Here is a 13698-nt window from a genome sequence, read left to right on the forward strand (position 1 = left end):
ATTAGAAAATAAATTCTTCATGCAATTTAATTTGTATGTGGTGCATAGGTATATATTGAATTTTTTTTTCTTGGGCCAATGCATCTATGTAAAAATTAATATATTCTATTTGACTATAGGGTATTGCTATGCGGTAGGAATTTGTGTGAAGAAATGATCTTTTAAATTTAATTATTTTAGCCGATGGAATGTTGTATAGACACTAATAAATATTAGAATTTGTTGTAAAAGATGTCGGAGTAAAAAACTCTAACAAAAAAAAAAAATCAAAGGACTGAATGTATTGACATATAGAAGATAAGGACAAATACATGTTCAGAACTTTGAACCAGTAATGAAAACCAGAAGAAAAGCTCAATGTGGAAGAACGAACCAGTGAAAGGGGGAAGCAGCGATGGCTAGGATTCGCGCACGGTGGAGGACGATGTCGCGATTTCACGCACTACCGATGAGATGCTCAACTTCGCAGCTCTGCTCCCGCTCGTGTTTGGCCCGCTACCAAAATCAAGTGACGGGTTTCTGCAAAATTGGGGGGAGGGGGTTTCAATTAATGGCAGTAAGGTAAAGGGGGCAATTGAATTAGGGAATTGAAACTCACCTAGCGGCGTTTCTGGGTGTACTCGCAGGTAGGTTCCGCCAGAGGGAGTTTGAGTGCTCTTCGCGCCTCTGCTGCAGCTTTTGTTCGCGCCAAGATTTTGGGTAAAGTCATGAGGGTTGAAGATATATACAATAAATTGGCAGCGGTTCTGACTGCACGGCCGCTATCCAATCACGTTTAGCGGTACCAATCCAGACCGCCGCTGACCTCAGCCGGGATCTCTTCAACTAGCGGCATTTTTTGCCACCGCCGCTGTTTAGCCACCGCTAGGCTCCGCCCCTGCTGTAGTGTGTGTATAAGTCTTTTGGGTAATTAAACAAACCATATACAAATAAATATATAGTGAATTTATTATTGAATTGTCTTTTGGTGTTTAGAGAAAGATGTATATTTAGAGGAGTGTTAGGAGTAAGTAAATTTTTGTGATTTGTAATTATTAATTAGTCATTATTAATATTTTTAATAATGTGGAATCGAATTACTCACTTTTCTTTTACTGGTTAAGTACGAGCCAAATTTTAATAAAGGTGTTGACTCTTTAAACTTTCTCATATATTTTTATCTCCAAAACTTCTTTTGATTTATTTACACAACATGTTGCAAAAATCTGATAGAATAATATTAGAAAATCGGCAAAATTTATTTTTATAAAGTAATTTGTGAATAATATTTAAAAGTATTGATTCAAAATATATTATTAGACTTTTAAACTAAATATATTAGACTCATGACCAAAAATATTAACCAATATAAAATAAAATTACTAATCTTTAAACTTTTTTCAGACTAATTATCTTTTGGAACTTCGTTTGAGCCGTACACTCACTAAGTCTTAACTTATTAATCTAATAATTGGATCTACTTAATTAATCCAAAAGGACTTTATTCACTTAGATAACACAATTTATTTATTAATGGCAAACTCTTTGATAGAGTAAAATTAAATGTTGAATTAACCTTACGATTATTCCAAATGATACAAAATTAAAGCTAGCTCGATATATATACATATATATGGAGATTGAATAAGATAATTATATCTAATCCTTAGCAACAAGAACAGTGAACTTGTTTATAAGAATATCAAAATCATCTTGGCTTCTTATGAGACTGAGACGCACGTAACGATCATCATCACTATACATACTTCCTTCATGGCCATTAATGCCAGCAGCTTTAAGAATCTCATAGCAATTCTTATCTTCTTCTCTCTCACACTTCAACCACGCGTATGCTGTCACCAAATTGAACAAGTTTTTTCATTTCAACGTAAAAAATAAATACCTCAAGACAAAGTATCAGAAGCTAATATTTATAACTAGTAAAGGAATCAATAATTGAATATTCCAAAGAAATATTCAAAATTGAAAACAATAAAAACATCTAAAATTTAAGTAAAAAATATATTTAAAAATAAAATAAAATAAAATTAATTTAAGATATAAAATTTATAATTTAAAATTTAGATATTAAAATTTAGAACTTAAAACTTGAAATGATCTATTAAAGTTTAGAGTTTAAAATTTAAGACAATCCAGATAAATGATTAGTAGGTGGTCAATATAATAAGTGACTGATCATAATTGTTAAAATTAATAAAATGATGATATTCTGAGAATTTATTCATTCAAAAGTTAATAACTTCTTTTGTAATAAGAGTCTGTTTGGAAAGCTTCAAAAGTAATTTTTTTGAGCTTTTGACTTATGAAAAGTAGTAGTATTAATGTTTAGTGTAATTTTTAAAATTAAATTGCAGTTTTTTAAGAAATTATTTAGAGTCTTATAGAGAAGTTAAAAAAATAAATTCTCTCATAATACTATTACTTTTTGACACATTTCTATAAATTAAAATAAACATTTTTAGAGTTAAAAATTTAAATACAAAATAACTTATTTATAAACTATTTTTAATATATTTATTTATTATTTAAACTATTTTATCAAAAGAAACTTAATTAAGCTGTGAACTTAAATTATATATATTTAATGTATCAAACACAATTTTTTATTAGTTCATAATTTTTTCTTTTTTCTTTTTAAAAATATATATCTAGGTACTTAGCATAGGCATTGCAATATTTAATAACTTCACAATGGACATCATCATCTACCTGGTGAAGGATCTCGAACTCTTTTGAAGAATGTGCAATATTGAGGAGATAGTTTCTGTAAAGAAAAACGTTTTGACTTTGATATAATTTGTTTGAGCCTTGACCAGCGATCTCTCATTGTTGAATATCCAAATTGGAATATTTCTTTTCTATCTCCTTCTTCAAGAATTACATTCAAAAGCTTCAAAGCTCTAAGCTGTGCCTCCCGAGAAATTCCCACCGTGTTTAATTCTAAGTATGTCAACATCTTTTCGTACACACCCTTATCCTTTATTATTGCCCATCTATAATTATAATTCAATCATAACAATAATATATAACACTTATATTAGGGTAATCAATCACAGTCATCCGGTAAAAAAAATTGAAGAAAAAATATTACTTTCAAATATATTATGCATGTAAAAAAATTGAAGAAAAATTATTACTTCCAACCCCAAACATTATATTAGTCTAAGATTCTTTCTAACATTGAGTCAGCAAATAAAGTATTAAATTTATTCTATTTTATATCTATTCATTTTCTAAACGATTTTATTGCTTGATTTAAGCACCAAAATAAAATTAAAATGATTTTATTTTGTCTCATGTCTAACGTGACAGATTAGAATTAGTTCAACATTCTGTTCGTTTTATCAACTTCTAAAAAAATTAAAAAATTAATATAGTGGCCAATGCTAAATCTCGAAAATAAATATAATAAATTTTAAATTTAAAAGACTAAAATAGTAAATATCGTAAATTCAGATATCAGTATATCACTATAAAAATACAATCTTGCTAATCGATTTAATAGTTAAATTTTATATACACGTAATATTTTTTTATATATCTAAAGATTTCTTACCAAATTTATCTTAAAAAAGGACCACATGACTTTGATTCCAAAATTTTAAAATTTGAATTTATAACTTTTTTAATTATTTTTTCATGGAAAAGAAAAAGGCCGTATGACTATGAATCAATATATTTAATTTTCAAATTTATTTATAAATAATATTTTAAGATATATATCATAAATTAATTAGTATTGTGAAATTGATAATAAATTTTTTCATGATGATAAATATATATGTATCTCACCCAAATCTAGTGCCAGCATGACCTGTGAGCTTAGAAATTGTAAAAGTTGTGAGATCATCATCAGCTGGAGAAGGAAGAGGTGTGAAATGTGGCCAATAATAAGCTCTATCATTAATGGTTTTAACGTTTGGTCCTTCAAGAACTGCCTTAGTTAATTTCCCATCTGGATTGTTTGGTGAAGTCACAAATTCAATGAATGTTGTGCCATTATTATCTGTGTTGTTCTTCCATAAAGATGTGTCCCCTTCATATCTATAATCCCTTGAATTGAAAAGCTCTGTTTGTGTTCTATACACCTGCATGATGAGTGCATGCCACAACGTGATGTTATCATAATTTATGTGTGATATAATATATAATTTGATTATTATTTATTTATTTATTTTATTCTTTAACTATTCATCTTTCCATAATATATATAAGAATTTTTGTCTATGTTATAATGTTTTAATTTTTTGATATATTTATAAATCGTAAGTCTTTTTTATTTGGAAAACATAATGATGAATTGAATTTAAATACAAAAAATTGTATTCTAGCTAGTATATTATATTTAAAAAACAAAACAACTTATATATCCGTATTAGAATATATATATATATTCAAAGAAATAAAGTAATATAATTAACTCTCACAAATTTAACATACAAGCCAAATTATCTTAGCAAAATTAAAAAGAAAATTCTAATAAACCAAAAACATATGTCACGAACCATAATTAATAAAGGTTTAATTATTCAGTAAGTCTCTATAATTTTATTAAATTTTTAAATTTTTAATTAGGTCTATTTATACTTTTTTTTATTTTCAATTAAATTCATATATTATATCAGATTTTGTAACTAAATCGATGACAAAAATATTAGAATCAACTGAATATTCTGTTAAACAAAATAAAATATTTATTTAATTATTAAGCATATTTGTTTTGCTTAATAGAATATTCTGTTAATTCTAACGTTTTTATTATCACAAAAACTTAATTACAAAATTTGATATGGTATAAGAACCTAATTAAAAAAAATATATAAGAATCCAATTAAAAATTCGATAAAATTCATTAAATCATTAATAAACCAAGAAATATATATATTAAAATACTAATAATGTATATAAAAAATAATTATGGAGAGCTTATTACTGGGAAATGTGGGGCAGTGGCTACTACTTTTGCTGGATTGAGGGAAGAAGAGTGATTGTTGTTAGGAGAGAATGCATAAACTGCAGCATTGAAGAGTTGTGTTGATCCACCGCCAAATACTATGTACCTTCCATCAGTGACTGCATTTCCAACAATCTCATGCAGTTTTTTTATATGATCCACCAGCAACTGTGATATGTATGATCCATCACTGTATGTGTATCCCATTCTGTGCCACCCTGATACTAACACTGCACTACTTGCTGCATGCCTCATCCAAAACGGTTCTAGAAAATATGGATCTCCGCTGATCAAAATTATTTATTGGTGAAAACTCAAGTGCAGTCGATTTCACGTGAAGTTGGTAATTGAGAGTAATTAGATAATTTGAGGGATTTGACTAAATTTTCATCTAACGACTCTCAACTATTAACTTCACGTGAAGTCGACTGCACCTGAGTTTCCACTTTATTTATTTCAAAAGTTTAAAATGTTAGAAAATAATAAATAAATAGTATATATAAATACATAAAATAAACTCTTTTTCTTATTATAAAGCTTTTTTAAACGAATTAATTTTTTAATTTTTAGAAGATTGGAACAATAAAAATCGAACCTTTAATTAATTTTTTTTAGAAATTCTTTTATTAATAATCAACAATTCTTTTACATTATTAATCATAGGTCAAAATCATAGGAAATAAAAATTGAGATTGAGTTAAATTCTCCTCATGCATGGATGAGATTCTATCAAGAAAAAAATTTAAGCGCTAACAATTTTATTCAGTCTAATATTTTTAACTTATTAGTAATTCATCACCATACTTTTAATCGACCTTTTCAAATATTATTTTAAATAAAAATAATAAATTATATTAGTCCTATAACATTACTTCCTAATCTATCTCTAAATATATTTAAAATGACGGAAATTAGTCTTTTGTGACGAAAGTGATTAGGGTTTAGTGATTTACTCTCCAGCATTAGCAGCACAATGAGATGAAAAGTTGGAGCAATCGGAGCCACTATAACATGGATTGCATTCACAAACAGGTTCATGGCCGTTCAGAACCAAGCCATCTAAGTATGCTCTTCCATGCCCGGAGCATGGTATCGCCGCCACTGCCTCCGCTTCCTCCGCCGCACCGGTGCTCCAAGTTGGCTTCCATTCTGTTCCACACACAAACAAGTTTGAGCTACACAATGAAATTAAGATGCTGATAGTGAGTGTTAAATAAATTGGACTCATCATTTTTGGTCAATAAGGTTCTGATGATGATACCTTTGTGGCTAATGGTTATATATATACACACCCAGATTAATCAGTTTTCAAAATCAATTAGGAGTTTTTTTTTTTCATTTTTGGGTTCACACAGACCTAACTTATTTTTAAATTATAAATATTTTTGTATTACATTATAAAATCACTTGTTCTAAAAGATTGAAATGATAAAAAATATATATATAAATAGTTAATATCTATAGCTATTTTAAAAATGATTTTGATCCTTCTAATTATTAATAGTAATATCGAAAATGACTATAAATTAATTTTTATTTTATTTAATAACTTTGTATTCTTTAACTATTTTATCTTATTGTGTTGAATTTTTTGTTTAAAAGAAATCTATCATAAATAATTGATATAAAATTTTGAGATCCTTAAAAAAAGTATTTAAATATGAAAAGAATATATACAAAAATTTATGCTTTAAATCTAAAATATAATATTATATAAAGGACATATTATAATATAAAAAACTTTTAAATATATCGATACGTTTTAGTAAATTTTGACAGTTGATTTTAATTATATATATTATAATTAAGATTAACCATTAAAAATTATAAAATATTAATGTATCAATATATTTGAAAGTTTTTCTATAATTAATATATATATATATTTTAATTTCATTACAATATATAACAATAATCTATTGAGTGCACGTTTCCTCTAACGGAAATTAATTAATTTTTACATGACATACGCAATGTCTATCTCACACTTCAAATAATCACATGTTTCCCTTTTATAGTATGTTTTCTTTGTTCAAATCATGGAAAATTCAAATCCCGGTTATTAAGAGAAACTTCAATTAGTTGCCGAAAACATGACAAGACAATGATTTTATTTAAATTTATCAAATATTTAAATAAGAATGAATATCCCACCTGACTATTGATAATTATCTCAAAAGAACAACGAAATTGTTGACAAAAAAAAATATTCAATCCGATTTCTGATCTTTATTTTTTGGGACTGATTAATTAGTTTTTGTGCTAAAAAAATAACATTGACTTTTTTTGGCACAAGGACTAATCAGTTCTATAAAAATAAAGTTTAGAAACTAAATTGAATATTTTTTTTTATCAAGGACATTGTTACATTGTCTTTTGAGATAATTGTCTTGTTTAGAGTTTTTTCTCTTTAAAATAATTATAGATTATAATTATGTAACACAATTAATATAAAAAATTAATTATAATTTAGTAGTTAAAAAAAATAAATAAGAAATAGCAAGACAAATAAAAATTCAAAAAGTACTAATTTGACTTCAGTAGCTATTTTAAAATTAGTTTTATAGTACGTATATCTTGTCATTATCTAAGATAAGAGCAAGGAATATTCAAGTCATGGATATAGGTTATCTACTCTGTATAGGAAGTCTCAAATCACTGCTAAAACATGACTTGATGCCTTTATTCTTGTTCATGCAATTCAACAGAGTATTAAAAATTTAAAATCCAGAAATTCCCGTAAATATATATATTTATTAAATTATTAACATTAATAATTTTTATGCTAATATTTAATTTTTATTTTTAATATTTTTACTAGCAGTATGCTAATATTTTTATTATTGTTTGCTCTAACAATTTTATTTAAACTATCAATTTATGAAAATTTGTACAAGATTTCAGACATATGTGTAGCAATTAAATTCGAGCAACTAACATTACTCTTCAAGATTATTCTTGTTCATAAAAATACAGTAGATCCACATATATATACTACACAGCATTAATCTATAACCACGTTTCTTTGGGGGTAAAAAAAAAATCTATCACCACGTTTCTTACCCTAACAAAACTTTCATTTGCATAAACAATCACGTGTGTTTTGAAAAAAAAAATTATATATTTATGCTTATTTTTAAAACTTCTTAATTGATGGTGATCTAGGGGAGAAGGACCACTGTAAAAAAATAATAATCCCAGAAAAAAAATAATTGCAATATAAAAATATTCTAAAAAAAAAAACATCACATTGATGATGCTGATATTAGTGTTAATAATGATAGAGGAAATAATGTTAGTTCATATTAAAAGTAATAGAAATAGATGATATCATGATCATGAGTATAAGAAAAGTGGTAATATGGTGGTATTAATTTTTTTTTTCTGAATAAAATTTTGTAAGGATTTGATATCCTACATATTACAAATATAATCATTATTACAAAATTAATTTCTATTAATATTTGATAAATTGTATTCGTACTATCTCAAAATAATAATTTCTTTAATATCGAATTGAACTTTATTTGAACCTATTAATGTAATAGCGACTAGCTAGCTACTTGATCCGAAGGACTTTATCAATTGGATAATAAAATTATTGAAAAAATAATCACGTGAGAATACGGTTGAATAAATCACACGTAACATGCATAAACATATTAGTGTGTAACTAAGAAGATACATAAATTTGTTAATGTGTCGAGGTACTTAATTATAAGTTATAACAATAATCTTACGTGTATATTGAAATTAGTTATAAAAATTATTCATTAATATAATATGTTAGAATATAAATATATTAAAAATAAATTAAAATTATTCATATGCTAAACATGAAACAGCCACCGTATTTATAAGAGTTTAATTAAGAAGTTAAATTCTTAACTAATATCAATTAATTTTTTAAATTATTTTTTATTCTAAATTTTAAATTCTCAAAACAATAGAGTAAAAAAGTTTTACAATAAGAAAACTTGCTAATATTAAATAATTAAAAGTTGGTTTGAAAAGCAGCTAAGCTAATACATATTATATGTGGAGATTGATGAATTCTAATCAAATAATAATTAACTATTAATTACTAATTAATAAGATTATATAATCTAAGCTAGGAGCTACTCCTTAGCAACAAAATTTGTGAGCTTGTTTATAAGAATATCAAAATCATCTTGGCTTCTTATGAGACTGAGACGCACGTAACGATCATCACCACTATACATACTTCCTTCATGGCCATTAATGCCAGCAGCTTTAAGAATCTCATAACAATTCTTATCTTCTTCTCTTTCACACTTCAACCATGCATACGCTGTCACCAAGAAATAATTGAAGCCAAATTAAAATTAAATAATTACTTTGTAAGGACACACATGATTGATATTATGATGAAGTTTCATTTTAACTATAGTAAAACTTTAATAATAGTTTATTACTTATTGGGAGACACTAATCTTCTTAATTAAAAAAATATATATCCAAATATTCAACAAATAAAAACTAGCTAGCTACGTACCCACTAACCTTATTATATAAATTATTTAGGTGATTAATTAGCACAAGGATTATGAAAACTGAAAAATGTGGTTATGAATAATTGATAAAAATATTAACATAATTAAAAAAAAGTGACAATTTGCACAGAAAATAAAATAATATGACTTATTGATCCAAAAGACAAGAAGAATGTCAAATAACTCCATTTTGATAATTGAGTTAAAAAAATTAAGGATTTAATTATGTAACTTTTATGAAAATAAAAAATTTCAAAAACAATTTTCATCGGTTCATAAAGTTATTTTTTTCTATTTTTATATTAATAACTTAGACAAGGCATTGCAATTTGGGTAAACTAATTACTAAAATAATACTTGAAAGATTATTCTGCTATAAAAACAACATTTACAAATACATGAAACAAATAACTAAAAATATTATACTTTTTATAAGTAACAAAAAAATTTATATTTAGCAAACAATTTATGTTTTTTATTGAAATTTTTGAAACGATATTTGAATAATTATTTAAAAAAATAAACACAAAATACAAAGCAAAATTTGATATTTTGAACCTTTTTAAAAAAAACGATCATTCACAATAATTTAAAAAAAATCAATTAGTATAAAATTATCAACAAGATAAAAATATCTTATTTTTTTAATAATATTTATAAAAAATTATACTAAAATCTATCTCTATTTTTTTAAATATATATTTAATATTTAATTATTTTATTACATTTTTTAATTTTTAATACTTATTTGTCATTTGTACTTTTGGAGATAATTTTTGCCAATGATATAATATTTTACATACTATATATTTTGATAGTTTTAATTACTTCACAATGGACATCTATGGTGAGTATACCTGGTGATGGATCTCGAACCGTTTTGAAAAATGTGCAATATTGGGGAGATAGTTTCTGTAAAGAAAAACGTTTTGACTTTGATATAATTTGTTTTAGCCTTATCCAACGATCTCTCATTGTTGAATATCCAAATTGGAATATTTCTTTTGCATCTCCTTCTTCAAGAATTACATTCAAAATCTTCAAAGTTCTAAGCTGTGCCTCACGAGATACTCCCACTGTGGTTAAGTCCAAGTATGTTACCATCTTTTCGTACACACCCTTATCCTTTATTATTGCCCATCTGTAATTATAATGAAATCATAAGTATATATATCACTTATTAGTAATGATATATATGTGAACCGAACCAGCCGGTTCAATAAAAAACCAGTCGTGTGATTTATTTTATTTGAAACAAAAATGCTATTTGAATGTCAAAATCAGTTAACAAAATTAATTATTTTATATTTATATATAAATATATGTGTTATTTAACTCATTTATAATGTGTATTTTGTTAACATTTTAAGAAATATGTTAAATTTGACTATTAAAATTTTGTATAAAAAATTTAAAATTTAAAATTTTAATTTATTTATTGTGTATTTATTAAAATAAATATTTAAAAAAATTTACTAATAATAACTTGTTAGTTAAATCTAAATCTTAAAAAAATTGAAGTTTTTTTTTTCTGAATAAGAATTCAAAACTAAAATTGATGAAATTTTGATGACAATAATGCAAGTATCTGTCTCTTACCCAAATCTAGTGCCAGCATGGCCTGTGAATTTGGAAATTGTAAAGAGCATGAGATCATCATCAGCTGGAGAAGGAAGAGGTGTGAAATGTGGCCAATAATAAGCTCTATCGTTAATGCTTTTAACATTTGGACCTTCAAGAACTGCGTTGGTTAATTTCCCTTCTGGATTGGTTGGTGATGTCACAAATTCAATGAATGTTGTGTCAATATCTGTGTTGTTCTTCCACAATGATGCGTCCCCTTCATATCTATAATCCCTTGAATTGAAAAGCTCTGTTTGTGTTCTATACAACTGCATTCATCCATGCCACGTATATATATATAAGTAACCATCATTAATAAACCAAGAACACAGATTATTAAAAAAACTAATAATATATATACAAAAGTATAGATAAATAATTTTTAATCAGCTAACTACTTTAAACAACTATAATTAATAATCATTAATTTTATATTTTTTAAAAAATAAAATTTAAATAATTATTAATTAATGATAATTAATTAGTATAGAGTGTAGTTCAAAAATGTTTGTTGGCTTGTTATTAGCTAGAATCTTTATTAAACTACTCTTCTACCTTAATCCATGACAACAAGAAGTCTCGTGGCCTATAAATTCAGCCCAAGAGAATATATAAATTTAGTTACAATTTTTATGCATCTCTCCTATCCGCCCATCAGTTTTATATTGTAATAATCAAAGTGCTCTTCGTATTGCTGCTAATCCAATTTTTCATGAACGGACCAAACATTTAGAGGTCGATTGTCACTTTGTTCGACAAAAAATTCAAATTAGAGGATGAAAGATGATAGCTTATGTATCATCTTCAAAGAGGATACCAAGACTCTGATACCATAATAAAATTGTAACTGAATTTATATATTATGTTTATTGATTATCTAGCAGAATTGTATATATATGTAAGGAAGACTCAGGTCCAATTAATTTCGTATGAAGTTGATAATTGAGAATCGTTAAATTATTATAAATTATCATCTAACGATTCTCAACTATTAACTTCACACGCATAAAATTAATTGCACTGAATTTTATAGACTTACCGGATAATATGGAGCAGTGGCTACAACTTTTGCTGGAGTGTCCGAAGAGTTATTATTGGAAGATAATGCATAAACTGCAGCATTGAGGAGTTGTGTTGACCCGCCTCCAAATATGATGTACTTTCCATCAGTGACTGCATTTCCAACAGTCTCGTGCAGTTTTTTGATATGATTCACCAGTAATTGTGATATGTATGATTCATCATTGTATGTGTATCCCATTCTGTACCACCCTGATACTACCACTGCACTACTTGCTGCATGCCTCATCCAAAATGGTTCCATAAAATATGGATCTCCACTGCCATCAAATCATTTATTTCAAAATTTCAATGTAATTTACTGTCTCAAGTAAAGATAAAGTTAAATAAATCCTTTCCTGCAACAGTCCATCTTCAATTTGAAATGTAAATTATGTAAAATTCTTTTTTATTTAAAAAAATAATAAAAATAAATCATAAATTTTGTATTTAAATATTTTAATAAAATTTAAATCATCAGAAAATTTTAGAGACAGTAAATTTTAATAATTTTTTACCAGTAATTAATTAACATAAATATCAAATTATTTTTAATAAATAAATTTTATTAATTTATATATATACAAAATTTGATGATATGAATATAAATTATGTTGACTCATGTATAAATTCTAATAAATATAAATATAAATTATATAATTTATGTATGTAAATTTTTTAAATATACATATAAATTATTACTTGTGAATTACTAATACAAAATGATAATATTTATTACAGTAAATATTTTTTTCGATCCTTAACCATTTGTTCGATGGATTTTGTATCTTCTAACAAATATAAAAATTCAAATCGGTCCCTATCTACTTTGATATATGTATGTTCCAGTCTCTGCAATCGGTTTCGAGCATGTGTTAGTCACTTGCTTGGTGATCTTTTTCATTATTGTAGAGACAAGTTACTGACACATCAGCAAGTAACCTATTCGAAACTGGTTGCAGGGACTGAAATGTACATAAATTAAAGTAGATAGGGACCGATTTAAATTTTTATATTTATTAGGAGGTGCGAAGTCTATCAAACCAATGATTAGAAATCGGAAAGAACATTTTTCCTATTTATTAATTACATAATATTGCTGTTAAATTATTAAGTAAAGACAACTCCATTTTACATCATTAATCATTGATCTAGGAACTAGGTATACAGGAAATGATGAAATTGAGGTGTTATTATTATGAGTAGTATAGTGAGTCAAATTAGGGTTTAGTTACCTTCCAGCATCAGCAGCACAATCAGATGAAAACTTGGAGCAATCAGAGCCACTATAGCATGGATTGCATTCACAAACAGGTTCATGCCCATTCAAAACCAAACCATATTCCAAGTATGCTCTTCCATGGCCGGAGCACGGTATTATCGCCGCCACTGCCTCCGCCGCACGGACGCTACTCCATTTTGTTACATAATAATCAAACAAGTTTGAGCTACACAATGAAATTATTAACATGGATATAGCAAGAGATAAATAACTTGGACTACTCGTCATTGTTATCATTTTTTTCCCACTATCGTTCTTATGATAAA

The 13698-nt window shown here is 26.1% G+C and overlaps 2 protein-coding genes across 2 annotated transcripts; both read right to left on the minus strand.

Moving 5' to 3' along the window:
* Positions 1 to 1638: 1638 nt before the first annotated feature.
* Positions 1639 to 6185, minus strand: LOC127739573 (tryptophan aminotransferase-related protein 4-like). The gene is made up of 5 exons (XM_016112323.3): positions 5908 to 6185; positions 4934 to 5240; positions 3793 to 4088; positions 2710 to 2993; positions 1639 to 1832 (listed from the first exon to the last, which is right to left on the minus strand). Exons 1-5 carry the CDS (start codon positions 6183 to 6185, stop codon positions 1639 to 1641), a joined length of 1359 nt encoding a protein of 452 aa, XP_015967809.1.
* Positions 6186 to 9005: 2820 nt separating this feature from the next.
* Positions 9006 to 13698, minus strand: LOC107491485 (tryptophan aminotransferase-related protein 4). The gene is made up of 5 exons (XM_016112324.3): positions 13386 to 13698; positions 12131 to 12431; positions 11068 to 11360; positions 10326 to 10609; positions 9006 to 9266 (listed from the first exon to the last, which is right to left on the minus strand). The coding sequence occupies exons 1-5, from the start codon at positions 13667 to 13669 to the stop codon at positions 9073 to 9075; spliced, it is 1356 nt and encodes a 451-aa protein (XP_015967810.3). The 5' UTR covers positions 13670 to 13698; the 3' UTR covers positions 9006 to 9072.

The sequence above is a fragment of the Arachis duranensis genome, chromosome 5 (assembly GCF_000817695.3).
Source record: "Arachis duranensis cultivar V14167 chromosome 5, aradu.V14167.gnm2.J7QH, whole genome shotgun sequence".
NCBI lineage: Eukaryota > Viridiplantae > Streptophyta > Magnoliopsida > Fabales > Fabaceae > Arachis > Arachis duranensis.